Genomic DNA, 17,927 nt, shown 5'->3' on the forward strand with positions numbered 1-17,927 from the left:
TCCGTAAAAAAATCTTTATAAGCCTTTGGAGGCCTATAGACCACAGCAACAGTGGGGTGTCAGAATCCAGCACAAGCAACTTTAGTACAAAGCTGTCATATATAGTTATTTGTATAGTCCAACATTGAAAAAGTCTTTAAAAGTCTTTAAGAATTTAAACCAAACACGAGGGGCTTCACAGCACGAGGGGAATTTAAATATCTTCAGCTGGGTGGTAACAACTCTTAAAAAGGGGTAAAATCTCCATTTGAAAGCCACATTCCTGTTATAATAAGAAAATCCAAGGTTCGGGAAGTGAAGAAGTCTTTGAGAACCCCGTCTTTTACTGCGCTTTTTCACAGGAACATAGTTTGGTCAGTGATGCAGCCATGCCGGTAAGGACGTCAGGAAGGGAGGGGGTGAGTGACTACTTTTATTTATCCTAAGGAGTTTTAGGAGATACATCTAAGACACTGTTGATACTACAATGAGAGATAAATAAGATTCTCAACTAAGCATCAGATATTTCTCAGGTCTCAGATGTGTCTACTCTTGTTTCTCTTTATGGATTTTAGGAGAAACATGGGAAGACAATTCTGATACCTAAATTAGACAATAAAGAGATTTCCCGAGCTTCTCTCAATCTCAGGTTTGATTCTCTTAGACATCTCTCATTCGCTTCTATTTTTGTGTTTCCTAAGGAATTTTAGGAGAAATATCTGATAAAGTGCTGACACTTACTCAAGAAAGAGGAAAATCACAACTATGTTTCCTGCGCTTAGACAAAGCAACAAATGAGCAAGAAAAATAAATCCTCTGTGGTATTTTGAATATATCTCCAGGTTTGATGACTACATTTGTACTTAACCACGGTAAGATTCTTAACTAAAAAGATTACATTTAAAACTTATGTAGTGCTGCCACCAAGTGTGTGAATGTGAAAACATGTATCATTCCTTTCAACCTAGAGCAGTCTATGCAAATCTGAAAACAGAATTTATAATCTTATAATCTTAAATTTACAACTGGAATTTATAATTGAAAACTCAAAATCCAGATAAAGGGGATGTTACAGTGTAATTTTTACAAGTCTCAGGTAAGCTCCATTCCCTGCCAGTCCAAACCCAGGGTAGACAGGCTCACTAAACACAGTCTGAGCCTTATAAATAAGACTCATGTTGTCCAAAACATTGTAAAATGCTAAAATCCCAGCACTGTGGTCCAAATACACTCCTATTCTGTAGCAACGAGAACATTCTTTAACATTTGTCTCCTTATTGTCATGCCAGAATTTGAATGAAGGCAGATCACAACGTAGTCCCCATGAACATGAGTTTCTCCCAAAGAGTGGTCCCCGTTTTCCTTTCCTACAAATTCCTTTGTAAGACACAGCAATGCAGACCCACAACCCGCCACCATACTCCACCTCCCAATACTGCGGGGACCCTCTGAGGGCCTCATTGCACAGGATCTGTGCTCTGGAGTCAAACCTCTCGTTGTGTTCAGGATAGTCCATAGTCAAATGTGAAGCAGTCACCTTCATGTCCTCATCTGACAAGCGGAGGCTTGTGTGTGTTGTGTTGGTATTAAAAGTGAGTTTTGCTGCATCTGGTCAACAGGGAGATGTAATATTAGTGCAACAAGCAACTGGGGGTTAGCTGCAATCTTTTTGAAATTCTGAAAAGAAAAAATACTGATAGAAAGCATACAGCATAAAAAGTCCTCTCGTGTCTGAGGTGGTGGATGCGTCACAATTCTTGTGGTTTTCACTGCAAAAAAAAAACAGAAACGTAAGTTCTATATTTGGTGATCTTTCATGATGACAGACAAAAGCACTGAACAGACATTGTAGAAAGGGGCTGTGGAAGTATTACTTTCAGTATTACAGCAATACAGCTGCAGAAATAAACATTTAAAATTATTTTCAGATTTTCTAAATTTACTATTTATATGTGTTTAAGAAAATACATATCATTTTTGTTTCCTTCTGTGAACTAACAATATTTCTCCCAAATTTCAAATAAAAATATTGTTTGTATTATTTATTTTATTTGCTGAAAATGAGAACTGGAGAAACAGGTCAAAATAACCGAAAAGATGATCTGTATTTATTTCAAACCTTCAAGTACTGCAAAGAAAACAAGTTCATATTCACTTTTAAGCAATACAGCAGTAATATTTCTACTTGTATTTAGGAAATTCTCAACATGTATTTTTGTATATGAGATCTTCTATGTCTTTCACGTTGCTATTGGATGTCTTTGTCACTCCTGTGTCTTGATATAGTTGAAATTCTACGGACACTGCACACAATACATCTAGAAATGCTGATTAAATGGTCAGCATATGGTTTTGATGGTTTCTTATTTTTTTCTGCGGCTGTAATATAAAATTCTTGAACAATGGCTCAGAGTCCTTAAAATTAAATTAGCAAATCAGGGGCCATGCTGACAAAAATGTGTCATGTTTTTTTTTACATACGTTTCTCACATTTCTCAATTTCACTTAATGATCACATTAAATTCACAGCTCTATCATAATATTGTGTTTTTAATATAATCTCCTCCTACTTACCTCTTCCAGAGATTGTAAATAAACTCCACAGGCTGTTAATATTTAGCTTTGAAATGAGTTCAGTGACTGCTTCAGTGGCACGGTCAAATGAACAGTATGGATGCTCAAGGAGGATGAAAGATTTCTTATAGGCAGCCAAAGAGGGCAAATGCACAGCGTTCTGTAGGGAGTAAAATAGACGTTAAATGCAGTTTGAGTTTAGAATGTAAGAGTCACTTTTATTTGAAAGTTTCATACACAAACCATGCTTTACATGCTGCAGATTTTGCTGTACCTGAAGAAAACTGGCATCATTATTTGAACGAGAGAGCAGCTCCAAATGTTGTAGTTTAGCATCTACCTCCTTCAGATTATTGATCTCCTGCTGTAATGCCTCTATGAATTCTTCCGCTTGTTTTTCCGCAGCCTCCGCCTGACCTTCAATCAACTTTGTCACTTTGCTCTGATTGTCCTTCATAGACTGGATCAACTCAGTAAAGCTTTTCTCATTCTTCTGCAGCGCATCCTGGACTGAGGTCTGCAAAAGAAGCGAGAGCATAATGGATGGCCTAAAATGAACGATCAAACTTGACTAATGCCAGAAAAAAGATTCCTAACCCTGAAAACCTCAACAGCTCCTTTCAGCTCCTGCATGTCTTTCTCCATTGCTTTCATTATGTCAGGGGTGTCGCTCTGCAATCCTACCAACTCGATCTTGAAAAGAAACAACATTTTTATCACATGGCAACCACTTTTGGCAGGAATGGCGAAGACAGGAAACCGTGGAGAAAAGAATAATGACTCAGATTTTTACCACCCACATAAGAAATGTGTGAAAGCATGAGCATGACCTGCTTGAGACAACCATATATCAGACAGGCTGATAAACAGACCGATATTTGGCCATTTTGAGATGTAATTCTGTTTGGCCAATATAGAGAAGTAATATTTTGTGAATGTTTCAAAATGATAAAATCACTATTATGTATTATATATTATAAATATTTTGGATACATTTAAAGGGGTCATATGACACGAATACATGTTTTTCTGTGCCTTTGGTGTTTTATAAGTTGCCCATGCATGTATTATATAGTAAAAATCTCACCCAGACCTGCCTGAACCGCCTTGTGTAACCACACCCCAACAAATCTACGTCACTTTGTGGTATGATTTGACTAAGACAACCCAAATGTACAGTATAAGCAAATAAGGTGGGCGTACCTGTCAGAACAATTGCTTTGGAACCTGATGTCAACCTGGTTTAATCCGGTTGATTGTCCCAACAATGTGCTAGGTGCCGGTGCGGTTTGGAGCAACCGCGGTCCAGCAACCTAGTCTTAAGCAGAAAGGACCCGGGTCTGCAAGGCCGGAACGTCCAGACTGTAGAATCTGGTAAATGTGGAAGGTGAAGCCCAGCAGGACGCCGCACAGATATCTGCACCTGCCCTTTTTGATCATCCCTCGTTAGCTTTTCCCTATTTATTGTCTTAGTGCCCTTCGTTCCCTGTCGGTTCATTGTTTTCTCTGGCTTGCACTTGTGTTCTTCCACACACCACTCATGACAGGTCTAGTAGGGCTTGACTGTATTTTCGAATACTATCCTTCCATGCTGTACGAAATACCTCTAATCGATACAAAACATGCACGGTATGTGGAAAATACTGTGTTTTTTAACCTTAATTCGTGTCTATACATTGCATTACATATTAAGCAAACGATAATATTTGTTTTAGCCGCGTCATATGACCCCTTTAAATATTGCAAAATTCGCAAGTGTAGTAAAGTATAATTTAAAGATTATGTCAAATGACCCCCCAAAAAAAACTCTCAAAGCAAGTGGCACCTACAAACAAACATATCTCTTTTTTTATCAGAACTCAGTTCCAACTAACTAACTTGATCAAATATTACACAGTGTGAAGCTTATCCTGTCTTCATTATAAATATTGTATCTAGTTTTTAGTATTTAGCATAACACTTTGATATACATTTTAACATGGCATACGTATCTTTAAAGGCCACTGTATCAGCATTATATAGGTCCACACACATAGTCATTAACTATCAGTCATTGAGAAACCAATGTCAGTCAACCACTACTACGAACCACTTCCAACAATTAAAAATTACATTATACATATATATTTTAAATCACATCTGACCTTCTTATTCATCACTTCGCTCTCTATTGCTATGACATCATGTCCTCTGTGGTTATCAGTAATGCACATATGACAGATGCACTCCTGGTCTGTACGGCAGTAGACCTCCTGGAGCTTCTTGTGACGAGGGCAGATTTTCACCTGCAATTCTTCAATCGCCTCAACTAGTCTGTGCCTCTTTCCAACATGAAGAGTGTTGTGCAGGTCAAGATGAAAATCACAGTATGATGAAAGACACTCCAGACAGGTCTGTTCTGCTTTGCGCTTCAATCCGGTGCATGCACTACAGTCCACATCTGGGGATTTGCTGGAATTAAAATCTGAAGATGTTTCTTCCATTATTGTAAATGTGGTACAACTGGCTATGTCTGACTTTGTAAGTTTCGTTTCTTTGAAAAGATGACTGAGGCACAGACAATCCTGAATCAAAATTTTGAGTAAGGGTGTGGTTTTAGACAAGAAGCCAGGGGCAAAGCAATGACTCAGAGGACTGATATTGTCAAAAACTTTACTATACGTTTAATATTTTAGAATATACAAGTTACTTCTTAAATGTAATTGAAGAATAAAACAACTTTTAAGTTTTTTACGTTTAAGGGTTTACCAACTTTTACAGACAATTTCAGTTTGTAAATCAATATTTGTTTTGGGAATAAGTTGTGTATTCATTAGCAAATTTAGCTTGATGTTTACTTTAGTTAATTTCGTTTGCTGTTTGGTTTAGCAGCACTGGGGCAAATCAAATATTAGGATACAGTATCATAAAATATTTGGTATGCATACTTAAAGCAACTACATCGATGAAGAGAAGGCACTTAACCCTGTTTATTAAAAACTACTTATGCCATTTTAATTGAAACTAGGCTATGCTAAATTACTGCACCTAAACATAAACACAAAACAAATATACATTTTGCTTTTAAGAGGTGGTGCCACAGTGTTTCATGCATTCTGACTTCTTTACAATTGTGGCAAGCGGGCGTGACTATGGGTACCACCTGTGGGTACCCAAGTACCAAAAGCACACAGATACGTAGAAGTATACGTAGACAGGTATCAGACAAATAGGGAAAATTGCATACTTATTCAAAACACATTAAATATAAAATACATACTAGTCTTTAATATATAGCATTTAAAAAAAGAATAGATCAATCATAAAAAACACCATACACACTCACACAAACGTTAACCACCTCAGAATTGGGGAATTTGTTCTGCCTATCCAATAACTCAGCAACCACTCATGCTCTTTCACATCACAGCACAATAACCCCCCGTTGTGAACACCGCAGACTGTGGAGAAAATCTTATTTTTATGCTTTTGCAAACTTGTGATTTATAAACGAATGTAAGAATATGTATTCATTACTTCTATTAACACAGGTGTGAGATTGTTAGCGCCTTTCTAGGAGCGTTTCACTGATTTATCTTTTTCAATGTAGCAGAACAGAGGCCTATGCGAGGTTTTGGTCAAACAAATTCTTCTAGAATGAATGATATCTTCTGTTATTGAGCAGGGAATATGTGCACGGCCTTGGATCCGTGGATAAGATGAAACATGGGAAAATGTAAAATGAGACTTGATTGGTGGAGAAAAGAGCTGTAGGGGTATAAAATGCTATACAGTTAACATAGAGTGTTCAACTCTCTGCAGACTGATGAATGTCACTCTGTTTTGAGTTGATACTGCTTGCAAGCAAATACATATTTTCAAAGACAAATCTTGGTCTCATCTCTCAGAAAAGTTTCCACATCAAGACCAACAACCATATCACCGCACACAGAGGATCTTGGCTAATACTGGTCCCCCAATTCTGGAAAGAGAAAGAAAACAAAAAGAACACAAGCATACAAACACATACGGTCTTCATGTTAGGGACTTTCGTAAACACGTATCAAGTGCTGCCAAGTGAGAAACAAAGTTATCGTCCCTTAATGGCTACCTGCACTAGCCGGAGCCCAGAAACTATTGGCAGCACCGAATTACCCTATAAGGGACAATCAAAAAATAGATAGGCCTAATCGACATCAAGTAAAACAAAAAGAAACAAATTCAAACAAATAAATTCAAAATAAACCAAAATAACAAAAATAAATACGATGACAAACAGTAATAGTGACACACATAATATAGCCCTTCTGATACGAAACGCTTTTTAAACAGCTCTGGTGAATAGTTTTCACACAACTAATAACTGAAGAATGGAGATGGCCGGTTGCTCTTGTATCGCAGGTCTCAGCTGAGCTGCAGCATCCATCACTTCTTTCTAAAACAAATCGAAACATACCAACCAATAACTGTCTGTTTTTACGATGCTGCGACGGAAATCTCATCACCCACCCACGTGAGTCCCATCGGAGGCGGGTTTGGTGAGAGCGTCGGGGCATGGACAGTGTTGTCAAGAGATAATTTGCTCAACAATAAGCTTTGCAGGTTCCGAAGAACAAAAAGGTTAATGAAGAAACCTGGGAGTGGTGATCGATGATCAATTTAACTTCACAGATCAGGTTGCCAGCACCACCTGGTCCTGTAGATTCATCCTCTACAACATTAGGTAAATTAGACCTTCCCTATCAGAAGTCCTAGTCCAGGCTCTTGTTCTGTCCAGACTGGACTACTGCAATGCGCTACCGGCCGGACTTCCAGCTTGCACAACTTTACAGATGATCCAGAATGCATCGGCAAGAGTGAACCGAAGAGAGCACATATCACTCCTCTCTTCATTAAGTTACAAGAGTGGCCTTCGAGATTACCACTGGTTCGGCACCCCCTTATCTCCACTCGCTAATGCAGACGTATGTACCCACCAGATCCCTACACTCTGCAAACGATCAACGTCTTATGGTGCCATCCAAAAAAGGTAAAAAATTATATTCCATTTCACTGCTTCACAATACAGAAGTAAAAGCGATCAAAACTTCCTGTTTCACGGGGACTTTGGACTAATAACCGGCCTAAACAAAATTTCCCTTGTGATATTATTTGAAGAAATATTGATGGATTCTCATCTTTCATCATTCTAATTAAATTAATTTTTGTATAGTTTGTACCGCCACAATCTGTATTTCATCAGAGGATGCTGTTTAATTTACACTGCAATTGCAGAAATAATATAATTAGATTAAAAATCAAATAAAAAATATAGAAAAGTATTTAAAATTGTATTGCCTTTCATTTTGAGAAAAGTCTTAAGCAGATAGGTGACATTCAAATGATTTTGATATACTTATTGCTTTTAAAAAATGTAATGTATCCATTGTCATAATCACACCAGCTCTACTTCACCAACAGAGGTCATCACAACCTTTTATCTGAATACACATACGTAGGCCTATAACAGAACATTGTTGAGGGTTTGCAGGTTCCAGCATGAAAAAACATGAATTGTTGTCTTTCTGTAAATAGGCAAATGAAGTCAACATTTTCTGATTTCCTTTATATTAATACATTTTTGTAACTCAGGATGCTTGCTGTTTTCAATCTGTTGTTGTGTGGCTATGAAAAAACAATATATCTTCTTAAATATATTATACATTAAATGTATTATCTTATTTATATTAATAACATACACACATACATAAAATGAAAAATAATAAGTAATATTTTAATCAACATTTAAACCATGGAAACCAAAACATGAAAAATCAACACTTTTTTTATTACTAAAAAGAAGGGAATACCTAAGCATGCTTATTTAAAAACTACAATAACGATCACCCCAATTTCTTACATTATTTATATAAATTCAGTCATTAATACATTTTCTCAATTTTGTTAAAAGGTAAACAAAGATTAAGTCAAATGTATAATTCAAAAGGTCCCAAATAATTTGATTTGGCTATTAGGTTAGGTAATGTCACAATACTCAACATGCTGTAATATGCGTTTGATGGTCTGGTTGTAATGGACAATGAACCAGAAATATCTTGCCACTAAATGGCAAGATTTAAAATCATTTGGATAGTTAAATACCCAGAATATTCCCCACAGTAAGTGGCAGCTGACAAAAGAATGTAAAAGTCACACTCATTTGAAAATGTTCTTTTCACAAATGAAATTCAATTTGGAATCGCATAAGTTGGTTTGCCATGTATCAATGGGGGGATAGTTTCTTATTGTAACACATAATTTATTTTCCAGAATCATGTGTTGCTCTGGACTCCAGAACCTGAAAATTAAAAAAAAAGACACCAATTATTGCCCTTCATTTCTTACAGTGCAGTACTCTGAGAGCTGTATGGCTCCTAAACAAAATTACCCAATAGTCAGTGGAGAACCATCCAGCCACTTCATCACTCTTGTGTGATCTTGTCTGCCAGTCCAACCCAAACCTCTGGGGTACAAGTTGTAGTTAATTTGCTAATAAACGTCTGCAGTGATGAAAAAACACTGTTATCAGTTGGATTTCAAATGGAATTATATATTTATGAAAACATTAAGTCATCCCACCACCATTCTATTTTACCCAGTTCTTTTGACAATGCAAATATGCACCATCAAACTAATTCCTGTTTTTGCAATGCAGAAGAAGATTAAACATTTTTGTATGTGTTTTAATGCTTGAACTTTTGTAAACAAATATGGTTATGGGAAGCATTGTGGCATGAAGGACGTTACCAAGACGTTCCATTTCTGTCAGTCACTCGACGTTGTGTCGAGACAGAAAGGGGTACCTATACGAAACGGCACGGTGCTGAGCCACGTCACGACTTTCAGCGGAGCAACAATGACTGGCCAGGGCGTGTCACAATATAGCGAAGCGCAACCCTCCAGTGGTGTAGTAAGGCATACATTTTTGTGATCATGAGGAGATGCACTCACGACAGCATCGAGTTGCACGACGCAACGTTGAGTTGACCCTGCGTCCCTTGAAAATACGTGGGAACTTAGTTCAATGGCCTTTTAAAAGTACAATCGGAGATGATAGGTTCCCAAGTCAAACCCCATTCTGTCAGTTTTGACAAAACGTCGAGAGACCGACAGAAAGGGAACTATAATGAATAAAACATAGGCTTAATTTGCTTTCTACTAAATATATTTGTATTTATATATGTATTTTGTTTCTTTTTTAACCATAACACAGATTTTTTACAGACTTTCTCAAATTTGAAACTAAGTCTTACCCACCTGTTCCTCAACGCTGTTTATGATCACCAGATCTGCATTCCTCGATTTGCAATTTGTCTGCTCTGCCACCATTTCATCTTCTCATGTCTTGTAGATATGTAGTAAACACTGGAGTTGTAGTAGCTACCACCAGCCAGTATTTATATTTATATCTGTGTAAAGACCAAGAGTATAATTTAATTTGACATCGACACAAACATTTAAATGACTGTGTTTGGATTTCATTCTTACAAATTATTCTAATAAATTACAGTATAAATGATTGAGATTTCCTTACTGTTTACGAGTTAAACTAGTTTCACATCCATATTTAACATACTTAACCTTGTGTATCTTATTATTGTTTATATTTTAAAGGGATAGTTCACAGAAAAAATTTACTCACCCTCTTCAACAATTTTACTTTTTTATTCTGCAGAATGCAAAATAATATATTTTGTAACTGGACAACGAAGGCGAGAATTTTCATTTTCGGGTGAACAATCCCTGTAAGAGAGCTAAAAGGACCTTTTGCAGCAGCAAATATATGTTCAGTACCATAATCCCTGTGTGTCTTTACTAACAAACGATTCAGATCAGTTCTTTGCACTTTCTAATAAAAGCTGTAAGTGAATATCTTTTTTGTGGCTCAGTGGTAAGAACATGGTGCTGGCAACGTCAAGGGTGTGGGTTCGATCCCGGGGTCAGAAACCTATTTGTGTAGTACGATGCAATGTAAGTCGCTTTGGACAAAAGTGTGTCAAATGCACAAATGTGAATGTGGTGAGGAAGGCGGGACGAGAGCCGTGACGCGGGGCCGGTGGCGTGATTGATAAGTGCAAGCAGCTGTGCGCGCACCGGTCCCGCATCTTATCACGGAGGAGATTGGGAGCTTAAATGGATGTTCGGCAGGACTGTTGACGAGAGAGGAACGGGCCCGAAACTGTGTTTAGTTGGTGTATGTTTTATGGCCGGCAGTCTACCGTGAGGTGGCTGTCGGTCAGTTACTTCAGTGTTTGTTTATTTAATTAAAGTTTTATTGTTGAATGTTCGCCGGTTCCCGCCTCCTTCCTTCCCTTCTTACGAATTTTGCTACAGTGAATATAAATCAGGAATTATCCATTTAGTTTAATACAATCTTTTGTTCTTTTGAGATTTCAAAGATTACTTACTCACTTCCGAGAGAGCTTTCACTAAATCGTCTCTTTGTAAAGTCATGTTTTGAATGCTTTCTAGCTGTACTTTTCCTGCAATAGTATACATGACATGCTGTGTTATGACACAGGCCAGCAGAAGAATACACAGTAGTCCCAGACACACTGAAACGCTTCCATTAAAGCAGAGTCGTCCTAAAATTTAATACAAGACACATGCTAAAATATATAAAAACACTAGTTTTCACTCAAATGTTAAAGGGCTTGAAAAATGTTGGCATATGTACTCATGTTTATGTAGTTTTTAGCACTACATGAACCCCATATCTCATGGCACTAACAACCCTGATGTTAGGGGGTCAATTCAGGCAACACACATACAGATAAAATGTATAATTTAATATAATCTGATGTTCTTTAAATTGTGTTTTTACCTGGTGTTTGATGTCCAGAGTTGTTTCTTTTATGTCCTGCACGCTGATTTGATATGACATGATGGTTGTTTCTATTATGATGTAAGGTTTGATATGTGTCTGATACGGACTCCATGGTATGTCCGTCCATAGAAATTCTTACTGATGGTATATATTAGGGGATCTCCAGTTTTAAGTACAGCCTATAATCATTTCCCTCAGCTATCTGAGCGTGCCACAATTGTCTTTGGTTAAAGAGGAAGCTGTGGATACAGAAAGGTTAGTCTTCTATCTAAAGACCTCAGCTGTACCTCAAATTAGCCTAAAGTCCACAGATAAACTGCCTCATTCTGTGGAAAATAAATAATACATAAGCAGTTTAATACTAGCTATAAAATCCCCTACGTTTTTGCGATGGACCACAAAATGATTCACAACAGGATATGGTGTTCATTTTGTATACCATTTTAAGATGTGGGCGAAGAGACACAAAACTTTTCCAAATGTATTCTCACGCAATTTTGTATTTGGACGGTATGTCATAATCACTGACACAATCTCACACGAAAACCGATTTTTTTATCATCAGCAGACTGTTAATCTGTTCATTACTGTAATTTAACTGACACCGAGACTCTAGAGTTAAGTTTTAATGCTTCAATGAAAAAAAAGACATGATATTCTTAGATCATTCTCAGCAGTATTACAGAACAAATCACAAATTTAATCTTTACCGAGGAAATTTTACATACAATGAATAGTAAAACATTACTATCCATGACAGCAAACCTCTGTGCCATCCCTCCTATTCTCCTTCTCCATCTGTAAATAATTCAAATGTGCCATCATGAAACATTATTCAAATTGTATTTCATTACAAAAAAAGGAGAATAATGGTTTATAGACAACTTTCTCAAGTGGCGACAATGTTTTTTTCAATAATTCCACAAGATGGCAGCATCTACCGAACAGAATTTTACAGAAATGTAGTTAAAATGTGTGTGAAATATATGTAATATTCACTGTGCCGAAAATTAAAATATCCTTTAGAATGATTTACAAACATCTTGTAGATTGTGTAAAGGCTAAATGTAATTAACAGAATCGTATGTGTGGCAAATTCCCTCATCCGGCCTTTGGTGTTAATCTACAGCGCATTGCATAATAACCTGTGCATGAATTCATCATGTAACTAGTGAGCGCATTTATAATCTTGCTCTCCTCAAATCATTCAGAATCCTCTTCTTCTCTAACTGAATTTTAAAGCAATCACGCTATCTTCAAGTGTTTCATAGAGTCAGCCTTTGTGAGCATAAGTAGGCCTATGCAACAAAGTATTTCCTTACGTTCATGAATACGACTTGTTTATCGGTGAGTGGTTGTTGGTATTGCAGTATAAAGTTGTACGATAAGGGTTGACTCTGTGGTGCACTGCAGGTTCAAAACAACCGTATTTTCTCAACTTTCACTGAATCAACTGCATGTCAATCCTGCTAATAATCCTGCCCATCTTGTGTTATCCAGACTTTTTTCAGGGTGAACCTTTGTATTTTTCTCTTACTTAAAGTGCCACCTCAACTCTCCATTTCATTATTCACCTCGAGTCCCGTGTCTGTCGCATTGCTCTGGAATAAATGGACTCGACACAGTGTTTACTCTTTGCCAGCTTTGTACCTGTTTGAAGAACCTCTATCCATCTCCACAGCCAATACTTTCCTTTGCTCAATAGCAAACACAGACAAACAGTCGTAAAGGTCAATTCAGTTAGCAGTTGGTTTAAAAAAGAAGCGTACACATCAGGTCGCGCACACACCACCTCAAAACATAGTCTTTATTCCAATTTACAAAAAAGAAAAAATACAACATAATAAATACATTTGATTTAGTACACGCCATTGTGAAATCTTCCGTACCAACTGGGCCCCACTTGGGGCTTGAACAATGCAGTCTAAGAAGAAGGCAGAAACAAGGATGAATGCAGTAATTCCACATCCAATTTACAACTGACCTAAACACCTGATAAACCCATGGAATGAAAAAGAGGCATTATTTTATTGTTCCACAAAGAGAAACTGTTTTCTGAGGGTGACTCCAAAAAGATCAATAATAGGGATTCAATTGTTACACTTTTTACCATACAATAAAACAGACATATCTCATATATTTCATTTAAGACCACAAATGGCTTTTCACACTTTAAATGATTAAACCATGGTCATTCCTAGCTCTGGATCAACGTAATCCTGGGTTATTTTGTTCAATGCTTTGCACACTTACAACTTTCAAGGTTATAGGAATCCTAGGTATCCAGGCTTCATGGTTTCATATTGTACATTTTGTTAATCGTGGGTTAACAATTTTATTTGCCTATTAATTAGGTCAATGATGTACAGTAAAGTGCACCCTGACCAGTGTTAATAAACCAGTGTGCATCTCTGAAAATGACACACTGACTGAAAATTCATGCTGGCTGATTTAAAGGGGCAGTTCACCCAAAAAATAAAAATCATGTACACACCCCCGAATTGTTCCAAATCTGTATAATTTGGGATTCTGATGAACACAGAGATGGATATTCGGAAGAATGCATGTAACCAAACAGTTCTTGGCTACCATTGACTACCATAGTAGGAAAAATTACAATGGTAGTCAAAAGTGCCCCAGAACGGTTTGCATTCCTGAATTCTTCTTTTGTGTTCAAGAGAACAGATACATTTATAAAGCAATTTTTTCTATGATAGTGAATGGTGACCAAGTTAAGTTGTTATTACTCAGTTAAAGGGACAGTTCACCCAAAAAAGAAAATTCTGTCCTCCTCAAGTTATTCCAAATCTATGGAAGTCAATGGTGGACACAAATGGTTTGGTTACAAGCATTCTTCCAAATATCTTTCGCTGTGTTCACCAGAACAAAGAAATTTACACTGTGACACAATTCGACACACGGCTTGTTCTAATGGGATTATCGCATCAAGTCGCACCACATCCAGTGTGGTTCTATTGTCTTTTGTCGTGTCTGTTATACAGATTTGGAAAAACCTGAAGGCGAGTAAAAGACAGAACTGTTCCTTTAAATAGCCAAAAACATAGTAAAATAGTCCCAAATAGATTTACTGTAAGTCACCTTTCAACATTTCTCTAAGACGCTAAAACAAGCATGTGAAAGTTTCTGCAACTGTACAAAGTGTATGAAAATTGAATGAGCTAAGCACCAACAAAGGATATAATTGGCTATTCATTGCTAAACAATACACTTTAAAATTCTAGCACCACGTTGCTTTGTAGGAGGGTTTCCTAACCCAGGATTAAACTGTACTAAATGGACAAAAGTGCATACAAAATAGCATCAATGGCATAATAAAGATTTTGCATCTAACCTTGCTGCAAAAGGACCTTTTTCTGTTCTGATATATTGATATATGATTTTATAGCCCTGTGTACAAGTCATTGATGGGTTTGGTACAAGGTGTTCAGTCGGGTTCAAGTAAGAGCTTTATGCAGACCAATCAAGTTCTTCCTGTGCTTTGTGCTCAGGGGCATTGTCATTTTGGAATCGAAAAGGGCCTGCCCATAAAATTGCTACAAAATGAAAAGCACACAATTCTCTAGAATATCATTATATTCTGTAGCATTAAGATTTGTGCTCATTAAGAGGGCACGTACCAATACGTTTGGTTCTATCTTTCTAAAAAAGTGGGTTAACCCAAGAAGATAACCCAGGGTTACGTGTGAATGTGAAAAGCACTATATTGGATCATTGGACATTTGTTGGGTCTGAATTGGGTGAAGCCCCAGTATTGGTTCTCTCTCAACCTGTGTGCATGGTTGTGCATGATACAGTGATTCTGGTTTAGTCCAGTCACAGTGAGTCAGAGTCCTTGTGGCCACAGACAGTATGATTAATCGGGACATCAGGGTGTGAGAGCGTGTGCTCAAGCCAGAATGAGGAATACGAAAAAAAACTTTTTACAGGAATCTGGAGCAGTTATACATTGAGTTATTCAGGTCATCTTTCATATTCAGTTAACTGTCCCTTTTTGAGAAGAGTATGTTTAAATCCAACAGTTTAATCCAGAGGTATCCAGTAGCACCCGGTCCTCTCAGTGCAGCATTCTACTGTATATAATGTTCCCCTTCCTTTCTGTTCATTTAGTTTATGTTTTGTTTTGTTACTTGAAGACTACAGTACTGTTGTCACTTTTCACAATGGCATTCAGTGATATTTACATTTAAGTGCATTTACAGATAACATTTTTCATGTTTGTTTGTTTTTCTTTTTCAATAAAAACAACAACATTTTATGTATTTTTAAACATCATGTATAAAAGTGCAATGAAGCTGAAGCACATCTCTCAGCTATTGCGGATCATCATAACCTTTCGATGTGGGATTTTAACGCATGGGTTTTCAGATCAGATCTCTCAATCTATTCCTGTTGCACACTATTAACACTGTGTTTTAATTTTGAGAATTTTCGCAACTTCCTAAACAATCTGTTCTTGGCAACACGTGTGAATCATATTGTACCCTGACAAACAAGCCACATTAAAAAGTCAAAGCAGAGTTTTCAAGCAGGGTTTGAAATTGATGTTTGTTTTTGTCTGTGAAAATGTGTGCGTATGTGTTAACACAGAGAATCTTTGTGCAAACACGTATTCGGGACTGTACTGTAATGTTCAGTGCTTTTCTTTGTAACGAAATAGACTGAATAATTCAGTTCTTTTGCTTTGTGAATGTATAAACAATTTCTGTACAAACATTAATTTCCTGTGAGAGGTTATGGAACACATGAGGATGTTTCAGAACTTCTCATCTTTTCATCCTTGTGTTACTGACAGTGGTGAAGTTGTCTTGCCACAAAAATACAAGTTAAACGCTCTCTCTCTCTCCCTCTCTCCCTCTCTCCCTCTCTCTCTCTCTCTCTCTCTCTCTCTCTCTCTCTCTCTCTCTCTCTCTCTCTCTCGTGTGCACACCCGCTCTCGTAATTAAATGCGAGAATACAGTTAACTTTGCTTTTCACTTTGCCAAACACACTTGAGGAATGTTAAATGCTGAAAAAAGACACACAAGCTCTCAGAGTCTCTCTCTATACTCACACTTCAGCTTTTCAACACGTATTGCTTTAAATTGCATCAATCACTCCCTCCAATGTCTTCTTCTCTCTCTCCCTATCCTGCATTCATTTTTCCTTGTCATCCCTTATTACCTTTCCACTTCATCTCTTCCTTCTTACCTTTCTCTTTCCATTATTATAGTTCTCGTTGCCTTTTAATCACTGTCCCACCCCAGCATCTCTCTCTCCGTCACTCTAGCTCAATTTTTCTCAGACATTCGCCAGCTCCTCATCTCCAGACTGCTCCTCTTTCTCCTCCCGTTCTCTCTCTTTGTGCTTTTTCCTTAACTCTGCATCTCCCTCTTTATCTTCTTCCCCCTCCTTCTCTCTGAAAAGCTGGGCTAGTTTCTGGAACTGTGGGCCCCAATCTTCCAGCCCCGCTCCCCAAACCTCCTTCTCTGCCTCCTTCCCTCCCTCGCTGTCCAGAGAGCTAAGCGACCCTGCACGTGACCCTGTACCCTCCAGCCCGTACACCTGCACCGAATCGTAAGGAGGCTGCGAGGGGTCAAAGGTGACCTGTGCCAGGCGTAGACGCAGGAACTCACCGACCCTGAGGGCCAGAGAGTGAGCCCCTCCTACAGGGGCACCCCGTTCCGATGCCTCAAGTGCTGAGGGCCAAGCTCCACCATAACCCAAGATGCCCCCGAACGCTCCCCGCCCCTGCCCAGGGTAAGGAAGAAGGTGGGGAGTCATATCCCGCCTGCCCAGCGGGTATCCCGTCATACCCAACCGTTCATGCCAGTCTCCCATAAACCCTCCACCCTCCGGGTACATCCCGGCACATGTGCTCCCACTCATGGGAATGCTGCCTTCTCTCTCGGGCCTCCCCACCCCAAAACCACTCCCCATCTCCAGCCCTTTCCGGCCCAGAGTCCCTGGGTAGTCCCTCTGCTGCTCCCCCTGCAGGATAGTGGCATAATTGCAGCTGACAGACTGCATTTCCGAGCTTCCGTTGGCGGTGTCCACACCCCCAGCGTGGCTGGACTCTGTAGCACCGCTCCTGTTAAGGGCGAGACTGGCCCGCGAGAGGTGCCGCCCAACTCTCGGAAGCGTGGCGGAGTCACACCCCCACCCACCTGTGGGGCCCGTCCCAGCAACCGAGCCGGATCGGGTCAACACCAACTCTCGTTCACGGGGGGCCATTTCCGCCTGGACCTGTAGGGCGCGGGGAGGAGCAGGAAAGTTAGAATGGGAGGTAATGATGAGTTTTTTCTTCTTTTATGGGTGTGAGAGAGAAAGGATGGTTAAAAGAGGGGCAATATTAGAAGGGAGAAAAGCAGAGCGATAATTCAGACACGACTGTCAGGTGAAAACAGTGAAAAAAAGGTGAAGACAGACAGCACAACGTGTGAGTAGAGAAAGAAAGCGCAATTCGGGGACAATCAAAACATATGGAAGAGTGAGAAAAAGACGCCTGAAGCCGAAAGAGGTTAATTGAGCT

General features: G+C 38.6%; 1 protein-coding gene across 1 annotated transcript; it reads right to left on the reverse strand.

Moving 5' to 3' along the window:
- Positions 1 to 1,048: 1,048 nt before the first annotated feature.
- On the reverse strand, positions 1,049 to 5,036 carry LOC306892540 (tripartite motif-containing protein 16; the record flags this gene model as incomplete). Its single annotated transcript, XM_079453667.1, has 6 exons — positions 1,049 to 1,587; positions 1,689 to 1,748; positions 2,554 to 2,713; positions 2,828 to 3,070; positions 3,151 to 3,246; positions 4,698 to 5,036. The coding sequence occupies 6 exons, from the start codon at positions 5,034 to 5,036 to the stop codon at positions 1,049 to 1,051; spliced, it is 1,437 nt and encodes a 478-aa protein (XP_079309793.1).
- Positions 5,037 to 17,927: the final 12,891 nt, after the last annotated feature.

Source organism: Barbatula barbatula (genome assembly GCF_947034865.1).
Source record: "Barbatula barbatula genome assembly, chromosome: 3".
Lineage (NCBI taxonomy): Eukaryota > Metazoa > Chordata > Actinopteri > Cypriniformes > Nemacheilidae > Barbatula > Barbatula barbatula.